At 38.4% G+C, this 27,452-nt stretch overlaps 1 protein-coding gene across 2 annotated transcripts in view; it reads left to right on the top strand.

Moving 5' to 3' along the window:
- Positions 1-27,452, top strand: part of SPECC1 (sperm antigen with calponin homology and coiled-coil domains 1) — a 962,422-nt gene that overhangs the window by 611,752 nt on the left and 323,218 nt on the right. For both annotated transcript variants that reach the window (XM_053706122.1, XM_053706123.1), the window contains 3 exons: positions 7,642-7,787; positions 11,231-11,331; positions 21,399-21,465. In XM_053706122.1, coding sequence (XP_053562097.1) covers positions 7,642-7,787; positions 11,231-11,331; positions 21,399-21,465 — 314 coding nt within the window. The remainder of the gene's footprint in view (positions 1-7,641; positions 7,788-11,230; positions 11,332-21,398; positions 21,466-27,452) is intronic.

The raw sequence follows: 27,452 nt of genomic DNA, 5'->3' as shown, positions 1-27,452 counted from the left end.
TCGGCAGGCACTGTTTTTGACACCTTATTCTTTAGGGGCTTTCCCTAATCATAGTCAGAGCCTCATTTTCGCGCCGGTATGGCGCACTTGTTTTTGAGGACAGCATGGCATGCAGCTGCATGTGTGTGGAGCTCTGATACATAGAAAAGTCTTTCTGAAGGCATCATTTGGTATCGTATTCCCCTTTGGGCTTGGTTGGGTCTCAGCAAAGCAGATTCCAGGGACTGTAAAGGGGTTAAATATAAAAACGGCTCCGGTTCCGTTATTTTAAGGGTTAAAGCTTCCAAATTTGGTGTGCAATACTTTTAAGGCTTTAAGACACTGTGGTGAAATTTTGGTGAATTTTGAACAATTCCTTCATACTTTTTCGCAATTGCAATAATAAAGTGTGTTTAGTTTAAAATTTAAAGTGACAGTAACGGTTTTATTTTAAAACGTTTTTTGTGCTTTGTTATCAAGTTTATGCCTGTTTAACATGTCTGAACTACCAGATAGATTGTGTTCTGACTGTGGGGAAACCAAGGTTCCTTCTCATTTAACTATATGTATTTTATGTCATAAAAAATTTTAGTAAAAATGATGCCCAAGATGATTCCTCAAGTGAGGGGAGTAAGCATGGTACTGCATCATCCCCTCCTTCGTCTACACCAGTCTTGCCCATACAGGAGGCCCCTAGTACATCTAGTGCGCCAATACTCCTTACTATGCAACATTTAACGGCTGTAATGGATAATTCTATCAAAAACATTTTAGCCAATATGCCCACTTATCAGCGAAAGCGCGACTGCTCTGTTTTAGAAAATTCTGTAGAGCATGAGAACGCTGATGATAGGGTTTCTGAAGGGCCCCTACACCAGTCTGAGGGGGCCAGGGAGGTTTTGTCTGAGGGAGAAATTTCAGATTCAGGAAACATTTCTCAACAAGCTGAACCTGATGTGATTACTTTTAAATTTAAGTTGGAACATCTCCGCGCTCTGCTTAAGGAGGTGTTATCCAATTTGGATGATTGTGATTATCTGGTCATTCCAGAACCACTATGTAAAATGGAAAAGTTCTTAGAGGCCCCGGGGCCCCCCGAAGCTTTTCCTATATCCAAGCGGGTGGCGTACATTGTTAGTAAAGAATGGGACAGGCCCGGTATACCTTTAGTACCTCCCCCCATATTTATAAAATTGTTTTCCTATAGTCGACCCCAGAAAGGACTGATGGCAGACAGTCCCCAAGGTCGAGGGGGCGGTTTCTACTCTACACAAGCGCGCCACTATACCCATAGAAGATAGTTGTGCTTTCCAAGATCCTATGGATAAAAAATTAGAAGGTCTGCTAAAGATGTTTGTTCAGCAAGGTTCCCTTCTACAACCAATTGCATGCATTGTCCCTGTCACTGCAGCCGCGTGTTTCTAGTTTGATGAGCTAGGAAAGGCGATTATTAGTAATTCTTCTTCTTATGAGGAGATTATGGACAGAATTCGTGCTCTTAAATTGGCTAATTCTTTCACCCTAGACGCCACCTTGCAATTGGCTAGGTTAGCGGCGAAAAAATTCTGGGTTTGCTATTGTGGCGCAGAGCGCTTTGGTTAAAATCTTGGGCAGCGGATGCGTCTTCCAAGAACAAATTGCTTGACATTCCTTTCAAGGGGAAAACACTCTTTGGCCCTGACTTGAAAGAGATTATCTCTGATATCACTGGGGGCAAGGGCCACGCCCTTCCTCAGGATAGGTCTTTTCAAGACCAAAAATAAACCTAAGTTTCGTCCCTTTCGCAGAAACGGATCAGCCCCAAGGGCTACGTCCTCTAAGCAGGAAGGTAATACTTCTCAAGCCAATCCAGCCTGGAGACCTATGCAAGGCTGGAGCAAAGGAAAGCAGGCCAGGAAACCTGCCACTGCTACCAAGACAGCATGAAATGCGGGCCCCCGATCCGGGACCGGATCTGGTGGGGGGCAGACTCTCTCTCTTCGCTCAGGCTTGGGAAAGAGATGTTCTGGATCCTTGGGCGCTAGAAATAGTCTCCCAAGGTTATTCTCTGGAGTTCAAGGGGCTTCCTCCAAGGGGGAGGTTCCACAGGTCTCAGTTGTCTTCAGACCACATAAGAAGACAGGCATTCTTACATTGGGTAGAAGACCTGCTAAAAATGGGAGTGATTCATCCTGTTCCATTAGGAGAACAAGGGATGGGGTTCTACTCCAATCTGTTCATAGTTCCCAAAAAAGAGGGAACGTTCAGACCAATCTTAGATCTCAAGATCTTGAACAAGTTTCTCAAGGTTCCATCGTTCAAGATGGAAACCATTCGAACACTTCTTCCTTCCATCCAGGAAGGTCAATTCATGACCAAGGTGGATTTCAAGGATGCGTATCTACATATTCCTATCCACAAGGAACATCATCGGTTCCTAAGGTTTGCATTCCTGGACAAGCATTTCCAGTTCGTGGCATTTTCTTTCGGATTAGCCACTGCTCCTAGGATTTTCTCATAGGTACTAGGGTCCCTTCTGGCGGTGCTAAGACCAAGGGGCATTGCTGTAGTACCTTACTTGGACGACATTCTGATTCGAGCGTCGTCCCTTCTTCAAGTAAAGGCTCACACGGACATTGTCCTGGCCTTTCTCAGATCTCACGGATGGAAAGTGAACGTGGAAAAGAGTTCTCTATCTCCGTCAACGAGGGTTCCCTTCTTGGGAACTATAATAGACTCCTTAGAAATGAGGATTTTTCTGACAGAAGCCAGAAAAACAAAACTTCTAGACTCTTGTCGGATACTTCATTCCGTTCCTCTTCCTTCCATAGCGCAGTGCATGGAAGTGATAGGTTTGATGGTAGCGGCAATGGACATAGTTCCTTTTGTGCGCATTCATCTAAGACCATTACAACTGTTCATGCTCAGTCAGTGGAATGGGGACTATTCAGACTTGTCTCCGAAGATACAAGTAAATCAGAGGACCAGAGACTCATTCCGTTGGTGGCTGTCCCTGGACAACCTGTCACAAGGGATGACCTTCCGCAGACCAGAGTGGGTCATTGTCACGACCGACGCCAGTCTGATGGGCTGGGGCGCGGTCTGGGGATCCCTGAAAGCTCAGGGTCTTTGGTCTCGGGTAGAATCTCTTCTACCGATAAATATTCTGGAACTGAGAGCGATATTCAATGCTCTCAAAGCTTGGCCTCAGCTAGAGAGGGCCAAGTTCATACATCAACCATCAGGGGGGAACAAGGAGTTCCCTAGCGATGGAAGAAGTGACCAAAATCATTCTATGGGCGGAGTCTCACTCCTGCCACCTGTCTGCTATCCACATCCCAGGAGTGGAAAATTGGGAAGCGGATTTTCTGAGTCGTCAGACATTGCATCCGGGGGAGTGGGAACTCCATCCGGAAATCTTTGCCCAAGTCACTCAACCGTGGGGCATTCCAGACATGGATCTGATGGCCTCTCGTCAGAACTTCAGAGTTCCTTACTACGGGTACAGATCCAGGGATCCCAAGGCGGCTCTAGTGGATGCACTAGTAGCACCTTGGACCTTCAAACTAGCTTATGTGTTCCCGCCGTTTCCTCTCATCCCCAGGCTGGTAGCCAGGATCCATCAGGAGAGGGCGTCGGTGATTTTGATAGCTCCTGCGTGGCCACGCAGGACTTGGTATGCAGATCTGGTGAATATGTCATCGGCTCCACCATGGAAGCTACCTTTGAGAGACCTTCTTGTTCTAGGTCCGTTCGACCCACTCCAGCTGACTGCTTGGAGATTGAACGCTTGATCTTATCAAAGCGAGGGTTCTCAGATTCTGTTATTAATACTCTTGTTCAGGCCTGAAAGCCTGTAACCAGAAAAATTACCACATAATTGGTATATCTGTTGGTGTGAATCTGCAGGATTCCCTTGGGACAAGGTTAAGATTCCTAAGAGTCTATCCTTCCTTCGAGAAGGATTGGAAAAAGGATTATCTGCAAGTTCCTTGATGGGACAGATTTCTGCCTTGTCTGTGTTACTTCACAAAAAGCTGGCAGCTGTGCCAGATGTTCTAGCCTTTGTTCAGGCTCTGGTTAGAATCAAGCCTGTTTACAAAATTTTGACTCCTCCTTGGAGTCTCAACCTAGTTCTTTCAGTTCTTCAGGGGGTTCCGTTTGAACCCTTACATTCCGTTGATATTAAGTTATTATCTTGGAAAGTTTTGTTTTTGGTTGCAATTTCTTCTGCTAGAAGAGTTTCAGAATTATCTGCTCTGCAGTGTTCTTCTCCTTATCTGGTGTTCCATGCAGATAAGGTGGTTTTGCGTACTAAACCTGGTTTTCTTCCAAAAGTTGTTTCTAACAAAAACATTAACCAGGAGATAGTTGTGCCTTCTTTGTGTCCTAATCCAGTTTCAAAGAAGGAACGTTTGTTGCACAACTTGGATGTAGTTCGTGCTCTCAAATTTTACTTAGCAGCTACTAAGGATTTCAGACAAACTTTGTCTTTGTTTGTTGTTTATTCTGGTAAACGGAGAGGTCAAAAAGCAACTTCTACCTCTCTCTCCTTCTGGATTAAAAGCATTATCCGATTGGCTTATGAGACTGCCGGACGGCAGCCTCCTGAAAGAATCACAGCTCACTCCACTAGGGCTGTGGCTTCCACATGGGCCTTCAAGAACGAGGCTTCTGTTGATCAGATATGTAAGGCAGCGACTTGGTCTTCACTGCACACTTTTACCAAATTTTACAAATTTGATACTTTTGCTTCTTCTGAGGCTATTTTTGGGAGAAAGGTTTTGCAAGCCGTGGTGCCTTCCATTTAGGTGACCTGATTTGCTCCCTCCCTTCATCCGTGTCCTAAAGCTTTGGTATTGGTTCCCACAAGTAAGGATGACGCCGTGGACCGGACACACCTATGTTGGAGAAAACAGAATTTATGTTTACCTGATAAATTACTTTCTCCAACGGTGTGTCCGGTCCACGGCCCGCCCTGGTTTTTTTAATCAGGTCTGATAATTTATTTTCTTTAACTACAGTCACCACGGTAACATATGGTTTCTCCTATGCAAATATTCCTCCTTAACGTCGGTCGAATGACTGGGGTAGGCGGAGCCTAGGAGGGATCATGTGACCAGCTTTGCTGGGCTCTTTGCCATTTCCTGTTGGGGAAGAGAATATCCCACAAGTAAGGATGACGCCGTGGACCGGACACACCGTTGGAGAAAGTAATTTATCAGGTAAACATAAATTCTGTTTTTTGATGTGTTTCTTGATATTTATTGCTCCACTTGTAATCTAGTCCGATATATTTAAGTGGACATTTTTCTCCTACCAAATTTATCAAAAACACACAAAACAAACCCAAGACACAACGTTTTGACTCATTGCGCAGTATCCTAAAATATATATATATAACTTTTATACTAATTTAAAAATAGCGAAATCAATGACCCGAATAATATACATGCCCACTATACTTATAATGCCCTTGTTCAAATCTCTTAAAGAGAAATAGATACATCTCTCTCTTGTTTTGGAGCACAACAGTCTAAATGCACATCACCTATGGGCATCACTACACTATATATATATATTTTTTAATCCAAACAATTGTGCACCAATAACAGGATACTTGTCTGCAATTAGACCCTTTAATTACATAAATACACAAGACCATGGGAATTCACAATTTAAAACTGTAAGGAAGACACAAAAGGATAAATAACTTCTATAAAAACCCATAAAAGAAATTAACAGCACTTGGATATTGGGACATTAAAATGATCTCCTTTACTGTGGCATATGTCAGTTTCTTGAATATGTGTAACCTATCTGGCACTGCTTGAGGACATTTAGCTTTTACAATGGCTACCTAACACCCTGAAGTTTGATTGTTTGTCAACATTTACAATAAGTATAAAAATATTTTTATTAATATAATTTAATAACCAAACTTATTGGCTGCACTAACACACTTAGCCTCTCTCTCAGTCCCGCTGCAAGCTCTCTCTCTCTGTTGCCGGCAGCTGTGCTCTTCTCTCTTCTAGCATCTGCGCACTACACACTGTTTCTTACAGCCACACATTCCCATCTCTCTCTAGAAGCCACACATACTTCTCTGTCTTTAGTAGTCACTGCACATTTCTTTCCACACCAACAGCTAAAAGCTGTTCTGAACTACATTCTGGGAGCTGTAGTTCACAAGAGCCTTATGGAAAGCGCAGTATTGTGGTCCCTTTGGGGCTTTGTGTCTAAAACAATTGACGTTTTAAGGTACCCTCACATATTTCTAGGGACAACTGGACCAAAGGTTAAAAATAGGGAAAATCCCAATAAAAACAGGACATCTGACCACCCTATTTTAGGGGGAGACAATTTCAATACTAAGTGCCCAGGTTTAAATTTATAATAGAAGTTTCCTTTCTAACCGTCTACTTGATTTAAAAAAATGTTTTTACTGTTTTGTATTTTGTAATAAAATTGTAATAATTGGGAATTTGGGGCATTTAGTGATTTATTTGATGTAGTGCAGCTTACTGTCACTCTTTAGACATGTAGTAATTCATACATGTCTCTTCTCTTTTTCTTTGTAAAATAACTAATACTTAAAGTGACACTAGCACACCTCATACATTTAAATACACGTATTGAAAACTAAACTGGATTATGTACTAAATGGAGACAATTTCAAGCTTTAGGGATATTAAAGGCAGAGGCATTTAGGGATTGTAATCACTGGAAAAAAACACAGTACTGGCCAAGGTTCAGAAATCATCTACCGATAACAAGATTCTGATGAATTCCATGCTTAGCAATCTAGGCTTATGTCAGTAGAGATGTATTGCTGAAATTACAGGGACTGTAAAGCCAAAATTTAACTTTTCATGATGTACTATAATGTACTTCCGTTATCTAATTTGCTTTGCTGTCATGGTATTTGTTGAATTGCATACCTAGGTAGACCCCAGGAGCAGCAATGTACTACTGTGATTTGTCTGGTGAGTGGTGGTTGCACATATATGCTTCTTGTCATTTGCTAAACCAATGTGTTCAGCTAACTCCTAGAAGTGCATTTCTGCTCCTGACTTGCTCTTTGACAAAAAATATCAAGAGAACAAAGCAAACTTGATAGTAATCGTAAATTGGAAAGTTGTTTAAAATTGCATGAAAAGTTTTATTAAAGTGATACATTTTTCATCTTAGTCCATTAACTACATAACGTAGCATATCATATGGCACACTGATAACCTTATTACTTTGGCTGCATATACTGCCAAGGATGTTACTTTGGTGTCAAAAAGTATTCCTCAAATTCTCATCTCACATTGCCAAGGAAGCTTCTTCTTTTCCAATACTTCCTGCCTAACCCTCTCCCAGCTTTATTGTTGCATCCTCATGATCATTTTTACTTCTTCCTTTGCCCTTTACAAATATGAATCCAAATAATTCTGTGCAACTTTTTAAAATGTCCTCCCTTTTATTTTTTTCACTATATCTCCTGTGATCCGAAGTAAGGAACAAACTTTTATATAGCTTACTAGTATGTAGACTTATACTGCATTTGGCAATGTTAACTATAATCTTATATAATATTTATTGCAGTTATAAATATCTTGATGCTATTGGTTTGCTAATGGTGATGGTTTTTGAGGGAAATGTATTTGTATTTATATATATATATATATGTTGTTACAGGCAATCACTGAATGAAGAGGAAACTGCAGATGGTGACACTGGCATCCGATGGCAAGGTGTAAACCTGAGCCAACTACCAACCTCATCCTCTGAGTTTCCAGCCTCTGTCAAGTCCTTAATCAAATCATTTGACCTAGGACCCCAAGGTACTGCAGATCCTCCTGCACTGTAGATAAGGCACTTACATGGCTAAAAGGCAATATATATATATATATATATATATATATATATATATATATATATACATATATATATATACATGCACACATACACTTGTATCATAACGTCATAAAACATGGCAGCAGGTAATTTATATACATACACACATATATACATATATATATATACATATATACATACACACATATATACATATATATACATACATACACACATATATACATATATTTTCTATGTACACACACACAAATATGTGTGTATATATATATATGTGTGTGTGTGTGTATATATATATATAAGATATATGAAGGCACACACTGGTCTTTTCAAAGTGTATTTAATGAAATAAGCGTGACGTTTCGGGGATTCAGACTGAGGAAGGGGAGTGTCCCCCCGAAACGTCACGCTTATTTCATTAAATACACTTTGAAAAGACCAGTGAGTGCTGAGGAAGGGGAGTGTCCCCCCGAAACGTCACACTTATTTCATGAAATACTCTTTGAAAAGACCAGTGAGTGCCTTCATATATCTTGTATATTTAACCCGCTGGCGCCCTGGCAGCTGCTTATTAGGTGAGAGTGCTCCTTTTTGGACTATAAATAGTATCCAAAGAAAAATTGGTTCTCCATCAAATGCTTGTATCATCATTATTATTAACTTTTCACACACAGTGAAAACACAGCCGAAATGTTGGGTTACACAATGTACTGTGTGCGAAAGGTTAACAATAATGATGATGCAAGCCGAGTTTTCTTTGTATGCGTGTGTATATAAATATATATTTCATCATTCATATGAGGGCACTCGCAGGATTTAAAACATATAAACTTTATTGGTAACTCTTCTAACATGTTATGTTAGATTTACGTATCATATACACTGGAGTGGCATTCTGACCATTCTCCCGGTGGTTGCATTTGAAAGCCGGCTAATAAATGCTAAATAAGTATTATAATACCATGTTTGCCCCTGTAAGGTAGATGCTAAATTTAGAGGAGAACTAAGCTGCAAGTATGTAGCTAAAAAGCAGAACATCTGGGAATTTGTGTAGCTGGGTATCTTATCATCTATGATACACAAGAAAGAAAAGAGAAATTTTGGAGAAATTACATACTGAATTATATTAATTTTAATTATATTAATTTGAAAGGAAAATTAAAAATAAAATAGATCATTACAAATGTTGTTCTGATAATCAACAGAACACTCACTTACATTCATCTCCTGCGGAGGTTTTTAGCATTTTGGGTGTTCCCAGTTCCTTAGCTGAATGCCCTCCTGGATGTTCCACAGCTTCTTCAGTGTCCAAGCAGCAATTGTAATTATCATGTTATGTATTGTGTATGAATATGAAATCTATACCTAATACTGCATGGGTTAGTTACTTTATCTATTACTTAAACAGGTTACTAGTGCATATGGAAAAGATAGTAGGCCACTTAAAGATAGGAAAATCTGTGACTCTCCGTCAACCAAATCTATCAAGGACCCTGTACCTACTCCCTCACTACATCTGTCAGTAGATAGATATATGGTAATTTAACAGTCCCTTAACACTGACATATTAGGAACATTTCCCAGCAGCTCAATCATGGATATGGTCCCCAGACAGGAGCAGTAGCCTAATAGACTTTAATAGAACACATCTTGTTCCAGGAAGCCCACTTAACTTCTCCTAGACCCAACTCCTGGCTCCTGCAAAACAAAAAAAACTGTGAACCCTCTACCCCATTCTTGAGGAAGCAGTAAAGGAGTTGCATCTCTAGTCTCTGGCCTCGATTTGGTCTACAGACTACAAGGACAACCGAGAGAGATTATTTATTTATTGTTCTCTTGTTTTATTGTATTCTGTCAGGTTACCATTCAAGTACTCATCTAAACTTTATTAAGGGCTAGATTACGAGTGGCGTGCTATTTAGCGCTCCCGCTCGTACATTAACTTCGCTAGACAGAGGCTTTTTTCGCACCTCGGGTTGCACACGTATTATTAGTTAGAAAGTAAAAAGTTTGCACACGAGCGCTAACTCGACACGCGCAAAAAGTGGAATTCAGAATATCACTAATGTATTAATATATTCCCCCATAGACTTCAAAGGAGCACGAAGACTGTAAAAAAAACTAATACCCATACTCACATTCTAACCAAACCACGTATATTCAAGAGCATTGAACACCACATGAAATATTAATATAAATCTAAATTTCTGATATATATATATAAACAGGGTAAAGTCCAGCACCAATTCACCTTCAGGTAAGGGTGCAAGCAGCCTCTGTCTCACCTTGACAGGTATTAATATACAAAATAGAAATGGCTTCAGCACACCAAGTCAAGTTTATACCATTTTTATTACAAGCAGTGAAATACAGGCGACGTTTCGGGCTTCTGTCCACTTGGCTTGAGAAAGGGCAGAAGCCCGAAACGTCGCCTGTATTTCACTGCTTGTAATAAAAATGGTATAAACTTGACTTGGTGTGCTGCAGCCATTTCTATTTTGTATGTATATATATATATATATATATATATATATATATATATATATATATATATATATATATATATATATATATATATATATATATATATATATAAAATGGAATTTTAGTTAAATAATTAAATACAAATAATTTATATCTATTTATCTATATAATTATATATAGGTACAGATATATAGGAATATCTATTTAACAATACTTAGAACATACTCCCTTATGTGAAGAACATTGGAATATTTACAGTAAATACATAGTTAAACACTCTATTAAAAATAAATATTGCATAAATGATTTTACCTGTTTTCAGCTACTTGACTGCAAAGGGCTCCAATCCACTTATATATGTCTATATATGTATATATATATGTATATGTATGTATTTATATGTGTATATATGTCTGTAAATACATATATACACATATAAATACAAAAGTACATGTGCACACACATATAAACACACACATATATATATATATATCTATATCAGAAAAGACAGCAGGCACTCTCCGTTTAAATCACAATTTTACTCCTTAAAGTGACGTTTCGGGGTTTTACCCCCATCTTCAGACTTACATCTGACATGTAAGTCTGAAGATGGGGGTAAAACCCCGAAACGTCACTTTAAGGCGTAAAATTGTGATTGCAAAACTTTTTGCTGAGCACCCCAGATTGGAAGAAAATTGAGAGTGCTGAACCATCAAGGACTTTATATATATATATATATATATATATATATATATATATATATATATATATATATATATACATACATACATACATACATACATACATACACATATTAAGAAATGTATAGTAAAGCCCTTTGCGTGCCTTTTTTTTTTCTTCTAATACCCGATACCTGATATATTTGAGCCCTTATAACTTTTTAATGCAAACTCCATTTCTCACCTAGGTAGTGTTAGTCAGAACATACCAGTTCATACGGTTCCACGCAGTCCTTTAAGTGGTATCCCTGTCAGAACTGCACCTGCCGCTGCCGTATCACCTATACAGGTAAGAAAAGGCAGATGCCAAGTTATATTAGATAAGGAAAAACAAACTATAAAATTACCTGAAATTATTTGTTTTAGCATTTTATGTTTAACTTTGTTACAACCAATACTTAAAGGGACATTAAAGGTACTTTATAGTCCACTTTTCTTCTTTGTGTCATGTAAACTAGGGCATTGCAAAATGTATTCATTTTTAATGCAACCTGTCCTCAGAAAAAAAAAACGTTTGTTTACTGTCGCACTGAGGTGTCCAATAAAGCAGAGGTAGCTATCCTTATTAGGCATTGAGGTTAGTAGGATGTACAAAGTCAATACTGCAGCTTCAATTTAAACAACAGCAAAGTTTCCTAAAGGGACAGTAAACACTGATATTTTTAAATAAAATGCTTAGTTATGCATAATAAAACAACTTTGCAATATATTTTCATAATGTATTTGCCCTCTTCATGTAATTTAGCTCTGAAAATTGAGCTAAGAACATGAAAAGCACCCTGCTAACTTCTCAAGGCTAACCCTACTACATATTTTCCCTAATTGGCTTTAACTGATAACAAGTGCAAACAGAGTGCTTTTTACTTACTCTATGATCATGGCTAACCTTCTCTGCAGACTAAAACCTAGATTGGCTCTTCCAAATTAGATGAATGATTGGTGGAGTTTAACTATTGAAAAATAAGTGCAGTAAAAAGGATGTTAATCTGTATTAAAAACATGAGAGTTGGCGGATATGTTATTTTATAGAAACAAAACAGAATTGTCCCTTTAAACATGATAGACAATGTAATGTACTATGTCCCTTTAAACTCAAAATTAAACTCCCTTTAAATATTGTTCAAATCCTAATATGCTTATTATGTAGGTAAAGCACATTATAAGATATATGCTGACCACCAGTACAAGCCAATAGCAGTTTGAAACAATGGAAATAGAATTCTCTACTACTCACTAGCAAAAGTGTAAAGTGTACAGCACATTTATTTCCCTTAAAGCAGTGAGGCAGGCTATGAATATTGTAATATAATATTAGTATAATAAAATAACATTTTAAGGATGGAAATACTTAACATTAGTGTTAGCCATTAAGAGGGTAGGAGACTAACCAGGCTATAGCAGCTAGACAGAGGTACCAAGGATGAAGTCAATAAGTTCTCCAACCCAGTTTGTATAACATAATAAGTAATCAGCAGGAACCCTCTGTGGTATTTTTCGCTTTACTAAGGGATTTAGACCCAGAGATCAGCCTTATGACACAAACCTAATAGTACATTACTGATCATAAACAGCCTTCTGGCATATATAACATACATTACTCTATAAGCAATTGTAATTTATTATAAATACAAATTTATGTTGATTGAAAAAGCCTGTAATCTTTATCCCATCTCATTCCTCTGCCATATGATTGCTTGGGATTGGGGATACCCTACCAGACTGAGCTTCCATAGCTATCTGTTTTTGGACAAAGTCAAGCTTGTGCAAGTTTAGAAAGAAAATTATGATTTATTCAGGACAAGAAATAAAAAACTGTTAACCATATTTAGATTTCCTCTTTGGATGCATTAACATCTCGTCTTTTATTTCTTGTCATCGAGCTTTGCATAATATGGGTACAATTAGCCTAAAAAGATATGTTAATTCCAGCAGTCATAGATATTGGCAAACGTGTGCCCATTCATTTAATAGCAATGTTCTCATTGCAATGTGAAATAACAGAAATGTTCTCATTGTGTACTGATCGATAAACTTACACTAGGCTACCACACATGAGGGTCAACCTTTGCTGTCGCACTATAGGTGAACTACTAATTTAATTGCATCATTTGCTTGGAGCTTTAAAACATAACCAAAGAAAACTGATGCAAACTTAATGTTGTGGAGGATAACTGTGCAATATAACCTAGAATTGTTATAAAATCAGATTACATGTCTATTTCTGTATTTCTGAACATACGTTTTCACATTTTTGTAACAACCTAATGAGCATTCTAGATGTTTTCATGTGATATCCTCCCATAAATGAGCAGGCTTTTTTCCGTGTGTAAAATTGGATTTCATTGTATGTGTTCCACACCTTCAGCTTATTAAATACAAGAATTGATTCTGAATGTTAGAGCCTTTCTGCTTACAGTTAGCGTTGGTGTCAGATACAATACTTCCATACTGCAAACTGACAAATAGCCTTCATGTACAACATGTGGTGTCCTGGACCGCCTACAGAAAAAACGATTCTTTACAAAATGACATGGTAATGTGGCTAGACTTATAACAATAAGAGAGGTCTTAATAAAGGAGCAACATTCTGTGCTTTCTTAAAGGGACATTAAATGCACATTTTTTCCTTCATAATTCAGAGCATGCAATCCCCCCCCCCCCCAATTTACTGTTATATTATATAATTTGCTTTGTACTCTTTTTGTATCCTTTGTTGAAAGCAGCAATGCACTCCTGGGAGCTAGCTGCTGATTGGTGGCTGTACATATATGCTTTTTGTCATTGACTCACTTATGTGTTCAGCTAGCTCCCAGTAGTACATTGCTGCTTCATCAGCAAAGGATACCAAGAGAATAAACAACATTTTATAACAGAAGTAAGTGGAAAAGCTGTTTACAATTGTATGCTCTGTCCAAATCAAGAAAGACATTCTTGGGCTTTATGTCCCTTTAAAAAACTGCAGTCCTGGTTCACTCTGTTTCTTCTTATACAAGAGAACAATTCCAGCAGTATTGTCTGTAAATGGGAAAGTGACCTTTTATTGAGTGATTCACAAGAAGAATAACAGCAACGTTTTACCATTGTTGCCCTTATTCATGCTGTAGACAAAATAGAACACACACATTGCAGACAGCCTACATTTATGCTCATGTTTATATTTAAAAATATATATATTTATGATTAAACTCAATCAGTGCAGATATCAGTTTTTGGGATGCATGTTTTGTTGCTTTGTAGAATACTGATGTTCTAGATTACTAAATACTATTGAATACTTTATTTCTGGTCATTTATTTGTTAGATTTGCTAATGAAGCTAGGGCTTCAGGAATGGATTGGAATGTTTGTGATGCATACTGCTGACATGTTGATACCTACAGTACATGCAGTGTGCAGTTGAAAGCTGCAGTAAAATACGTAGCCATTATCTTCAAATGGACGTATAAAACTTGCTTTCTTTCATGTAATTAGCAAGAGTCCATGAGCTAGTGACGTATGGGATATACATTCCTACTAGGAGGGGCAAAGTTTCCCAAACCTCAAAATGCCTATAAATACACCCCTCACCACACCCACAAATCAGTTTTACAAACTTTGCCTCCTATGGAGGTGGTGAAGTAAGTTTGTGCTAGATTCTACGTTGATATGCGCTCCGCAGCAGGTTGGAGCCCGGTTTTCCTCTCAGCGTGCAGTGAATGTCAGAGGGATGTGAGGAGAGTATTGCCTATTTGAATGCAGTGATCTCCTTCTATGGGGTCTATTTCATAGGTTCTCTGTTATCGGTCGTAGAGATTCATCTCTTACCTCCCTTTTCAGATCGACGATATACTCTTATATATACCATTTCCTCTACTGATTCTCGTTTCAGTACTGGTTTGGCTTTCTACTACGTGTAGATGAGTGTCCTGGGGTAAGTAAGTCTTATTTTCTGTGACACTCTAAGCTATGGTTGGGCACTTTTATATAAAGTTCTAAATATATGTATTCAAACATTTATTTGCCTTGACTCAGGATGTTCAACGTTCCTTATTTCAGACAGTCAGTTTCATATTTGGGATAATTCAGATGAATAAATCATTTTTTCTTACCTTAAAAATTTGACTTTTTCCCTGTGGGCTGTTAGGCTCGCGGGGGCTGAAAATGCTTCATTTTATTGCGTCATTCTTGGCACGGACTTTTTTGGCGCAAAATTTTTTTTTGTTTCCGGCGTCATACGTGTCGCCGGAAGTTGCGTCATTTTTGACGTTTTTTGCGCCAAAGGTGTCGGCGTTCCGGATGTGGCGTCATTTTGGCGCCAAAAGCATTTAGGCGCCAAATAATGTGGGCGTCTTTTTTGGCGCTAAAAAAATATGGGCGTCACTTTTGTCTCCACATTATTTAAGTCTCATTATTTTGTGCTTCTGGTTGCTAGAAGCTTGTTCTATGGTATTTTTTTCCCATTCCTGAAACTGTCATTTAAGGAATTTGATAAATTTTGCTTTATATGTTGTTTTTTCTATTACATATTGCAAGATGTCCCACGTTGAAGCTGAGTCAGAAGATACTTCTGGAAAATCCCTGCCTGGTGCTGGAGCTACCAAAGCTAAGTGTATCTGCTGTAAACTTTTGGTATCTGTTCCTCCAGCTGTTGTTTGTACTGTTTGTCATGACAAACTTGCTAATGCAGATAATATTTCCTTTAGTACTGTTACATTACCTGTTGCTGTTCCGTCAACATCTAATACTCAGAGTGCTCCTGATAACATAAGAGATTTTGTTTCTAAATCCATTAAGAAGGCTATGTCTGTTATTCCTCCTTCTAGTAAACGTAAAAAGTCTTTTAAAACTTCTCATTTTTCAGATGAATTTTTAAATGAACATCATCATTCTGATACTGATATTGGTTCTTCTGATTCAGAGGATTCTGTCTCAGAGGTTGATGCTGATAAATCTTCATATTTATTTAAAATGGAATTTATTCGTTCTTTACTTAAAGAAGTCCTAATTGCATTAGAAATTGAGGATTCTAGTCCTCTTGATACTAAATCTAAACGTTTAGATAAGGTTTTTAAATCTCCTGTAGTTATTCCAGAAGTTTTTCCTGTCCCTGGTGCTATTTCTGAAGTAATTTCCAGGGAATGGAATAATTTGGGTAATTCTTTTACTCCTTCTAAACGTTTTAAGCAATTATATCCTGTGCCATCTGACAGATTAGAATTTTGGGACAAAATCCCTAAGGTTGATGGGGCTGTCTCTACTCTTGCTAAGCGTACTACTATTCCTACGGCAGATGGTACTTCCTTTAAGGATCCTTTAGATAGGAAAGTTGAATCCTTTCTAAGAAAAGCTTACTTGTGTTCAGGTAATCTTCTTAGACCTGCTATATCTTTAGTGGATGTTGCTGCAGCTTCAACCTTTTGGTTTTGGCAACAAGTAACAGATCATAATTCTCATAGCATTATTATTCTTCTACAACATGCTAATAATTTTATTTGTGATGCCATCTTTGATTTCATTAGAGTTGATGTCAGGTAAATGTCTCTAGCTATTTTAGCTAGAAGAGCTTTATGGCTTAAAACTTGGAATGCTGATATGTCTTCTAAGTCTACTCTGCTTTCCCTTTCTTTCCAGGGTAATAAATTATTTGGTTCTCAGTTGGATTCTATTATCTCAACTGTTACTGGAGGGAAAGGAACTTTTTTACCACAGGATAAAAAATCTAATGGTAAATTTAGGTCTAATAATCGTTTTCGTTCCTTTCGTCACAACATGGAACAAAAGCCTGATCCTTCATCCTCAGGAGCGGTATCAGTTTGGAAACCATCTCCAGTCTGGAATAAATCCAAGCCTTTCAGAAAACCAAAGCCAGCTCCCAAGTCCACATGAAGGTGCGGCCCTCATTCCAGCTCAGCTGGTAGGGGGCAGATTACGTTTTTTCAAAGAAATTTGGTTCAATTCCGTTCACAATCTCTGGATTCAGAACATTGTTTCAAAAGGGTACAGAATTGGCTTCAAGATAAGGCCTCCTGCAAAGAGATTTTTTCTTTCCCGTGTCCCAGTAAACCCAGCGAAGGCTCAAGCATTTCTGAAATGTGTTTCAGATCTAGAGTTGGCTGGAGTAATTATACCAGTTCCAGTTCTGGAACAGGGGCTGGGGTTTTATTCAAATCTCTTCATTGTACCAAAGAAGAAGAATTCCTTCAGACCAGTTCTGGATCTAAAAATATTGAATCGTTATGTACGGATACCAACATTCAAAATGGTAACTGTAAGGACTATCCTGGCTTTTGTTCAGCAAGAGCATTATATGTCCACAATAGATTTACAGGATGCATATCTGCATATTCCGATTCATCCAGATCACTATCAATTTCTGAGATTCTCTTTCCTAGACAAGCATTACCAGTTTGTGGCTCTACCGTTTGGCCTAGCTACAGCCCCAAGAATTTTTACAAAGGTTCTCGGTGCCCTTCTGTCTGTAATCAGAGAACAGGGTATTGTGGTATTTCCTTATTTGGACGATATCTTGGTACTTGCTCAGTCTTCACATTTAGCAGAATCTCATACGAATCGACTTGTGTTGTTTCTTCAAGATCATGGTTGGAGGATCAATTTACCAAAAAGTTCATTGATTCCTCAGACAAGGGTAACCTTTTTAGGTTTTCAGATAGATTCAGTGTCCATGACTCTATCTTTGACAGACAAGAGACGTCTAAAGTTGATATCAGCTTGTCGAAACCTTCAGTCACAATCATTCCCTTCGGTAGCTTTATGCATGGAAATTCTAGGTCTTATGACTGCAGCATCGGACGCGATCCCCTTTGCTCGTTTTCACATGCGACCTCTTCAGCTCTGTATGCTGAACCAGTGGTGCAGGGATTACACAAAGATATCTCAATTAATATCTTTAACACCGATTGTACGACACTCTCTGATGTGGTGGACAGATCACCATCGTTTAGTTCAGGGGGCTTCTTTTGTTCTTCCGACCTGGACTGTAATTTCAACAGATGCAAGTCTGACAGGTTGGGGAGCTGTTTGGGGGTCTCTGACAGCACAAGGGGTTTGGGAATCTCAGGAGGTGAGATTACCGATCAATATTTTGGAACTCCGTGCAATTTTCAGAGCTCTTCAGTCATGGCCTCTTCTAAAGAGAGAATCGTTCATTTGTTTTCAGACAGACAATGTCACAACTGTGGCATACATCAGTCATCAAGGAGGGACCCACAGTCCTCTGGCTATGAAGGAAGTATCTTGAATTCTGGTATGGGCGGAATCCAGCTCCTGTCTAGTTTCTGCGGTTCATATCCCAGGTATAGACAATTGGGAAGCGGATTATCTCAGCCGCCAAACGTTACATCCGGGCGAATGGTCTCTTCACCCAGAGGTATTTCTTCAGATTGTTCAAATGTGGGGACTTCCAGAAATAGATCTGATGGCCTCTCATCTAAACAAGAAACTTCCCAGGTATCTGTCCAGATCCAGGGATCCTCAAGCGGAAGCAGTGGATGCATTGTCACTTCCTTGGAAGTATCATCCTGCCTATATCTTTCCGCCTCTAGTTCTTCTTCCAAGAGTAATCTCCAAGATTCTGAAGGAATGCTCGTTTGTTCTGCTGGTAGCTCCAGCATGGCCTCACAGGTTTTGGTATGCGGATCTTGTCCGGATGGCCTCTTGCCAACCGTGGACTCTTCCGTTAAGACCAGACCTTTTGTCGCAAGGTCCTTTTTTCCATCAGGATCTCAAATCCTTAAATTTAAAGGTATGGAGATTGAACGCTTGATTCTTAGTCAAAGATTTTTCTCTGACTCTGTGATTAATACTATGTTACAGGCTCGTAAATCTGTATCTAGGGAGATATATTATAGAGTCTGGAAGAATTATATTTCTTGGTGTCTTTCTCATCATTTTTCCTGGCATTCTTTTAGAATTCCGAGAACTTTACAATTTCTTCAGGATGGTTTGGATAAAGGTTTGTCTGCAAGTTCCTTGAAAGGACAAATCTCTGCTCTCTCTGTTCTTTTTCACAGAAAGATTGCTAATCTTCCTGATATTTATTGTTTTGTACAAGCTTTGGTTCGTATAAAACCTGTCATTAAGTCAATTTCTCCTCCTTGGAGTTTGAATTTGGTTCTGGGGGCTCTTCAAGCTCCTCTGTTTGAACCTATGCATTCGTTGGACATCAAATTACTTTCTTGGAAAGTTTTGTTCCTTTTGGCTATCTCTTCTGCCAGACGAGTTTCTGAATTATCTGCTCTTTCTTGTGAGTCTCCTTTTCTGATTTTTCATCAGGATAAGGCGGTGTTGCGAACTTCTTTTAAATTTTTACCTAAGGTTGTGAATTCTAACAACATTAGTAGAGAAATTGTGGTTCCTTCATTGTGTCCTAATCCTAAGAATTCTAAGGAGAGATCATTGCATTCTTTGGGTGTTGTTAGAGCTTTGAAATATTATGTTGAAGCTACTAAGAATTTCCGAAAGACTTCTAGTCTATTTGTTATCTTTTCCGGTTCTAGGAAAGGTCAGAAGGCCTCTGCCATTTCTTTGGCATCTTGGTTGAAATCTTTAATTCATCATGCTTATGTCGAGTCGGGTAAAACTCCGCCTCAAAGGATTACAGCTCATTCTACTAGGTCAGTTTCTACTTCCTGGGCGTTTAGGAATGAAGCTTCGGTTGATCAGATTTGCAAAGCAGCAACTTGGTCTTCTTTGCATACTTTTACTAAATTCTACCATTTTGATGTGTTTTCTTCTTCTGAAGCTGTTTTTGGTAGAAAAGTACTTCAGGCAGCTGTTTCAGTTTGAATCTTCTGCTTATAATTTAAACTTTATTTTGGGTGTGGATTATTTTTCAGTGGAATTGGCTGTCTTTATTTTATCCCTCCCTCTCTAGTGACTCTTGCGTGGAAAGATCCACATCTTGGGTAGTCATTATCCCATACGTCACTAGCTCATGGACTCTTGCTAATTACATGAAAGAAAACATAATTTATGTAAGAACTTACCTGATAAATTCATTTCTTTCATATTAGCAAGAGTCCATGAGGCCCACCCTTTTTTGTGGTGGTTATGATTTTTTTGTATAAAGCACAATTATTCCAATTCCTTATTTTTTATGCTTTCACACTTTTTTCTTATCACCCCACTTCTTGGCTATTCGTTAAACTGATTTGTGGGTGTGGTGAGGGGTGTATTTATAGGCATTTTGAGGTTTGGGAAACTTTGCCCCTCCTGGTAGGAATGTATATCCCATACGTCACTAGCTCATGGACTCTTGCTAATATGAAAGAAATGAATTTATCAGGTAAGTTCTTACATAAATTATGTTTTCTTGTCATGAAAAATGTTTGTTTTTTTTTGTTTTTTTTTAACAGGACACATTTTTGTTTTTGATTATTTTCTAAAATGTACTCCCCGTCACTGCAAGTAAATAATGTGTCTTTTAGTTAAAAACAAACAAACATTTTGTTGGAAAGATAGAAGTCATTATCATCCAGTCTGAATTTAACTCCATATCACCTATTCATGAGATTTCAGGATATGTACTTGTGGTTTCTCTATACAATTTTCTTTTGTAAAGGCTCACACAGCACGTGATCTAAAAGGAAATGGATGGAACAATTGAATGGGAAGTCTCTACTAAATCTACATTGCTAACAATTTTATTTTATTATTATTTTTTTTTAGGATATTTTGTAAATTTTATATATATATTTATATTTATCACTTAAAACTGCAAGTTGTTGTACTGCTCACCAAGACAGAGCATAACTTGGGAAGTGCTCCTTGGAAGCCCTATCAGAGACTATTAAGGCCCCCCTTGGGGGTCCAATTATTAAAAGGACTGAAAGGCAATGTTCATACAAAACTTAATCTAATAAAAAGATTTAAACATAAAACTGCAAGTTGCATTCTAAGCTTCTGCCCCATTTTACCTTGTAGCCATATATTAAATGATTTTGCGAGAGAACAGCCCAATGTGTTGGATATTTTGTCACAAGCAGAAAGAAAATGAGTTCCATTAACCTTTTCTAAGGATGGCCGTCAAATGTCTGTGTGTATAGTTGTGTGCTTAATTTATCCCAGTGCACCTGTCTATGTGTGCTCCTGGTCTGACATCTGTGTCCCCATGTAACCTTCTGATATTTTTTCTACTTGCTAGTATTAAATAATCATCTGCAAATAATTGATGACTTATTTTGGAGCATACATTAAACAATGCACATTCTGCTTAGAAGCACATGTATTATTTTGTTCTGCATTAATCTGTGTTATCCGTTGCAGGCATTTATTAAAAAGCAATTTATTCTATAATCTTTTTCTTATTGTTGCTCATTCTTTTTCATGCTTACTAATTTATGTTATGTTTTCTTTTCAGCGACTTTCAACTTCTAGTCATACAAAGTTCTCAGGCAAAGACTCAGAGAGGCATTTAGACTTTTCAGGTAAAGTATCAGCTGCGGAGTACAAAGAACGTTGAATAATCAGAGCCTGGAAAGCTCTGAATCTCACAGTTTCTTGAATTAAGTGTAAAAGGGTGCCTTTTTCTTTACTCATTAAGACGTGTGCATCTGGGATACGTCCCAAGTTCTATTTTTAAAATTGGCTAGTGCAGGGAAACTGCTAAAGGGCTTTGTAAAGTCCGGATACAGCTATTTTCAGAACACATTCATGGATTTAAATAGGAATAATTGTCAGCAAACGTGTTTTGTTTTATGATCACGTATATCTTAAGTGCATCTGCAATGGATTTCCTCCCTTGTGTTTTGCTTTTGGTAGTAAATCTGTATCTCTTTCCTGGTTAAATGACCTTTCAATCGATCACTGTGCATAGTGTGCTGAAAATTATTCTTTGGTGTATAATTTTCAAATAGTGCTCGCTCTATAAAACTGATATGCCTAAAGAAATACTCAAATGCGGGTACAGAGATGTATTGTTACATACAGCAACCGTTTTTACAACAGACTTTTTAAAATCGTTTTTTGTAAATTGTTCTGAAAAAAACTCTTTAGAAAAAAAAAAATACATAATACACTAACTCATAAAAATGTGAGCTACCTGTGTGTGCACTGTTTGTGTCCGTGTGCACATTTGCACTGGGTTAAACATCTGTATCACGTGCACACACAATATTCTGCAGTGCTTGTTGCATAATCTACTACTTGCAATATATGAAAAATGAAAAGGTTCTGTTATATAAATATATATTGTATTATCTGAAATACAAGGCAGTATATAGCAGCTAGTTAAAGACAGTCTTTATGCACAAAGCATAGGTGCTATGCCTGCCAACAATTTCAAATTGCGCAACTGAGAATGGGCATAAAAAGTATTTTGTTTATGTTCAAAGGGGAGAATTTTTCGGAGGGAGATTTCATGCAGTGTGTATTTGACAGGTTGACTATCACATGAAGTAGCATTAACACATAGTTGCTATAGTGATCAATGCAGCAGGGTCTAAATTGGTTATACACTCTTCTTGCTACTGCCGGCACTCACCTTTTGGAATGCTTGGTAGCAAAAGCTGCAGTGATCACAACTTTTCAAGGTAGACTATGAACAAAGAGGGTTAAGGCTGTAGTCCGAAAACTGGTCTGTAAGACAGCGGGGTTGTGGGATATTTAATATATTAATAAAATTCAATGAGATAAAAAATTTTTTTTTAAACTAATGAAGTTCTCAATACAAGACACAAAGCCTACATGTGTGGGTGTATATTTATTTTTTTGTAAAGAAACCAGTACATTCAGAACTGTTGTGTCCCATGGTCTTGTAGTAACTATACATGACACTGAATATGACATAAGTGCTCATCTGTGACATCACTAATACATTTGCAAGCTGCGACACTGAACCAAAACCAGTGTTCTTCTGGCACTGCACCTCACTAAGCAGTGACTGTTCGTATGAATATGGCGGTAAAAAAACAACAGCAATATTATCCATTAGACCCTATTGTTGACCTGCACTTACCTCACTATTAGGCTTAGAGATGAGGTTAGCGCAAGGGTTTGTGTTCATGCTTTCTGGGGTCAACAGCTTTGTCTCAGTATCATTCTGTACTTTGATATCACTTCTGAGATATTTTGGCCATAAGATTGTGATGGTGAAGGCACTGAAACATTCCTCTTCTATATTGCATATTATCACTAAACAAACATACTTAAAGGGACATGAAACACCCAACTTTTCTTTCCTTATTCATACTGAAAATACAATTTTGATTAACTTCAAATTACTTCTATTATCTTTTTTTGCCCAGTTCTCTTTTGAAGTCCTTTGCTGAAATTCATACTTAGGTAGATTCAGGAGCTGGGAGCTAGCTGCTGATTGGTGCCTGCACATATATGCCTCTTGCCATTGGCTTATCAATGTGTTCAGTTAGGTCCCAGCAGTGCATTGCTGCTCCTTTATGAAGGATACCAAGAGAATGATTCAAAATTGATAATAGAAGTAAATTGGAAAGTTGTTTAAAATTGTATGTTCTTACTGAATCATGAAAGAAATTTTCTTGGGTTCATGGTCCTTTAAAGGGAGAGTGTTATATAAAATGTATAATGAAGCAACTTTGCAATATATTTTCATTATATACTTTGCCCCCTTTTCATGTAATTTAGCTCTGAAAATAGAGTTCTATAGAGAATAGAGAATTCTGGCTCTCAGAGCTTAAAATATTTAACAATAAATTTAAAAAATAAACTTAGCAACTTGATTATATATATATTGTATTTAAGCGAACTACCTATTCCACACAGTCCAGCTTTATCATCACTTTAAGTTCTGAGTTTTTTAGCTTTTGTGATTTGTGAACAGTAAAAAAACCAGAATTTATGCTTACCTGATAAATTGCTTTCTCCAACGGTGTGTCCGGTCCACGGCGTCATCCTTACTTGTGGGATATTCTCTTCCCCAACAGGAAATGGCAAAGAGCCCAGCAAAGCTGGTCATATGATCCCTCCTAGGCTCCGCCTACCCCAGTCATTCGACCGACGTACAGGAGGAAATATGCATAGGAGAAACCACATGATACCGTGGTGACTGTAGTTAGAGAAAATAATTCATCAGACCTGATTAAAAAACCAGGGCCGGCCGTGGACCGGACACACCGTTGGAGAAAGCAATTTATCAGGTAAGCATAAATTCCGTTTTCTCCAACATAGGTGTGTCCGGTCCACGGCGTCATCCTTACTTGTGGGAACCAATACCAAAGCTTTAGGACACGGATGAAGGGAGGGAGCAAATCAGGTCACCTAAATGGAAGGCACCACGGCTTGCAAAACCTTTCTCCCAAAAATAGCCTCTGAAGAAGCAAAAGTATCAAATTTGTAAAATTTGGCAAAAGTGTGCAGTGAAGACCAAGTCGCTGCCTTACATATCTGGTCAACAGAAGCCTCGTTCTTGAAGGCCCATGTGGAAGCCACAGCCCTAGTGGAGTGAGCTGTGATTCTTTCAGGAGGCTGCCGTCCGGCAGTCTCATAAGCCAAACGGATAATGCTTTTAAGCCAAAAAGGAAAGAGAGGTAGAAGTTGCTTTTTGACCTCTCCTTTTACCAGAATAAACAACAAACAAAGAAGAAGTTTGTCTGAAATCTTTAGTGGCCTCTAAATAGAATTTTAGAGCACGGACTACGTCCAAATTGTGTAACAAACGTTCCTTCTTTGAAACTGGATTCGGGCACAAAGAAGGTACAACTATCTCCTGGTTAATATTCTTGTTGGAAACAACTTTCGGAAGAAAACCAGGCTTAGTACGCAAAACCACCTTATCTGCATGGAACACCAGATAGGGCGGAGAACACTGCAGAGCAGATAACTCTGAAACTCTTCTAGCAGAAGAAATTGCAACCAAAAACAAAACTTTCCAAGATAATAACTTAATATCTACGGAATGTAAGGGTTCAAATGGAACCCCTTGAAGAACTGAAAGAACTAGATTGAGACTCCAGGGAGGAGTCAAAGGTCTGTAAACAGGCTTGATTCTAACCAGAGCCTGAACAAACGCCTGAACGTCTGGCACAGCTGCCAGCCTTTTGTGAAGTAAAACAGATAACGCAGAAATCTGTCCCTTCAGAGAACTTGCAGATAATCCCTTCTCCAAACCCTCTTGTAGAAAGGATAAAATCCTAGGAATTTTTATCTTGTTCCATGGGAATCCTTTAGATTCACACCAATAGATATATTTTTTCCATATCTTATGGTAAATTTTTCTAGTTACAGGCTTTCTAGCCTGAATAAGAGTATCTATTACAGAATCTGAAAACCCACGCTTTGATAAAATCAAGCGTTCAATCTCCAAGCCAGAGCGCTCTGCGCGCCACGATAGCAAACCCTGAATTTTTCGCCGCTAATCTCGCTAATTGCAAAGCGGCATCTAGAATAAAAGAGTTAGCCAATTTAAGTGCATGAACTCTGTCCATAACCTCCTCATACGAAGATTCTTTATTGAGCGACTTTTCTAGTTCTTCGAACCAGAAACACGCTGCCGTAGTGACAGGAACAATGCATGAAATTGGTTGAAGAAGGTAACCTTGCTGAACAAACATTCTTTTAAGCAAACCCTCTAATTTTTCATCCATAGGATCTTTAAAAGCACAACTATCTTCTATGGGAATAGTAGTGCGTTTGTTTAGAGTAGAGACCGCCCCCTCGACCTTAGGGACTGTCTGCCATAAGTCCTTTCTGGGGTCGACTATAGGAAATAATTTCTTAAATATAGGGGGAGGCACAAAAGGTATGCCGGGCCTTTCCCATTCCTTGTTTACTATGTCCGCCACCCGCTTGGGTATAGGAAAAACATCGGGGGGCACCGGAACCTCTAGGAACTTGTCCATCTTACATAATTTCTCTGGAATGACCAAATTGTCACAATCATCCAGAGTAGATAATACCTCCTTAAGCAGTGCGCGGAGATGTTCTAATTTAAATTTAAATGTTACAACATCAGGTTCAGCTTGTTGAGAAATTTTTCCTGAATCTGAAATTTCTCCCTCAGACAAAACCTCCCTCCTGGCCCCTTCAGATTAGTGTGAGGGTATGTCAGAAGCGTTATCATCAGCGTCCTCTTGTTCTTCAGTGTTTAAAACAGAGCAATCGCGCTTTCTTTGATAAATAGGCATTTTAGATAAAATATTTGCAATAGAATTATCCATAACAGCCGTTAATTGTTGCATAGTAATAAGTATTGGCGCACTAGATGTACTAGGGGCCTCTTGTGTGGGCAAAACTGGTGTAGACACAGAAGGGGGTGATGCAGTACCATGCTTACTCCCCTCATCTGAAGAATCATCTTGGGCACTATTATTATCTGTGGCATCATTGTCCCTACTTTGTTTGGACACCATGTCACAATTATCACATATATTTAAATGGGGAGACACATTGGCTTTCATACATATAGAACATCGTTTATCTGATGGTTCAGATATGTTAAACAGGCTTAAACTTGTCAACAAAGCACAAAAAACGTTTTAAAATAAAACCGTTACTGTCACTTTAAATTTTAAACAGAACACACTTTATTACTGAATATACGAAAAAGTATGAAGCAATTGTTCAAAATTCACCAAAATTTCACCACAGTGTCTTAAAGCCTTAAAAGTATTGCACACCAAATTTGAAAGCTTTAACCCTTAAAATAACGGAACCGGAGCCGTTTTTACATTTAACCCCTATACAGTCCCAGGAATCTGCTTTGCTGAGACCCAACCAAGCCCAGAGGGGAATACGATACCAAATGACGCCTTCTATAAGCTTTTTCAGTGGATCTTAGCTCCTCACACATGCATCTGCATGCCTTGCCTTCCAAAAACAACTGCGCATTAGTGGCGCGAAAATGAGGCTCTGCCTATGACTAGAGAAGGCCCCCATCTGAAAAAGGTGTCCATACAGTGCCTGCCGTTTTTTAACAACAATCCCCAAGATTATAATAACTATAAAGCGCTATAATCTGTCAAATATGCTTAGCAAGTAATCGTTTTAGCCCAGAAAAATGTCTACCAGTTGTTTTAAGCCCTTATAAAGCCTTTATTCTTTTACTTAATCTAAGAAAATGGCTTACCGGTCCCCATAGGGAAAATGACAGCCTTCCAGCATTACCAAGTCGTGTTAGAAATGTGGCCATCATACCTCAGGCAGAAAAGTCTGCCAACTGCTTCCCCCAACTGAAGTTACTTCATCTCAACAGTCCTGTGTGGAAACAGCAATCGATTTTAGTAACGTTTGCTAAAATCATCTTCCTCTCACAAACAGAAATCTTCTTCTCTTTTCTGTTTCAGAGTAAATAGTACATACCAGCACTATTTTAAAATAACAAACTCTTGATTGAAGAATAAAAACTACATTTAAACACCAAAAAACTCTTAGCCATTTCCGTGGAGATGTTGCCTGTGCAACGGCAAAGAGAATGACTGGGGTAGGCGGAGCCTAGGAGGGA

Source organism: Bombina bombina, chromosome 3 (genome assembly GCF_027579735.1).
Source record: "Bombina bombina isolate aBomBom1 chromosome 3, aBomBom1.pri, whole genome shotgun sequence".
NCBI classification, from domain to species: domain Eukaryota; kingdom Metazoa; phylum Chordata; class Amphibia; order Anura; family Bombinatoridae; genus Bombina; species Bombina bombina.
This window is presented reverse-complemented; position numbering and strand designations above follow the sequence as displayed.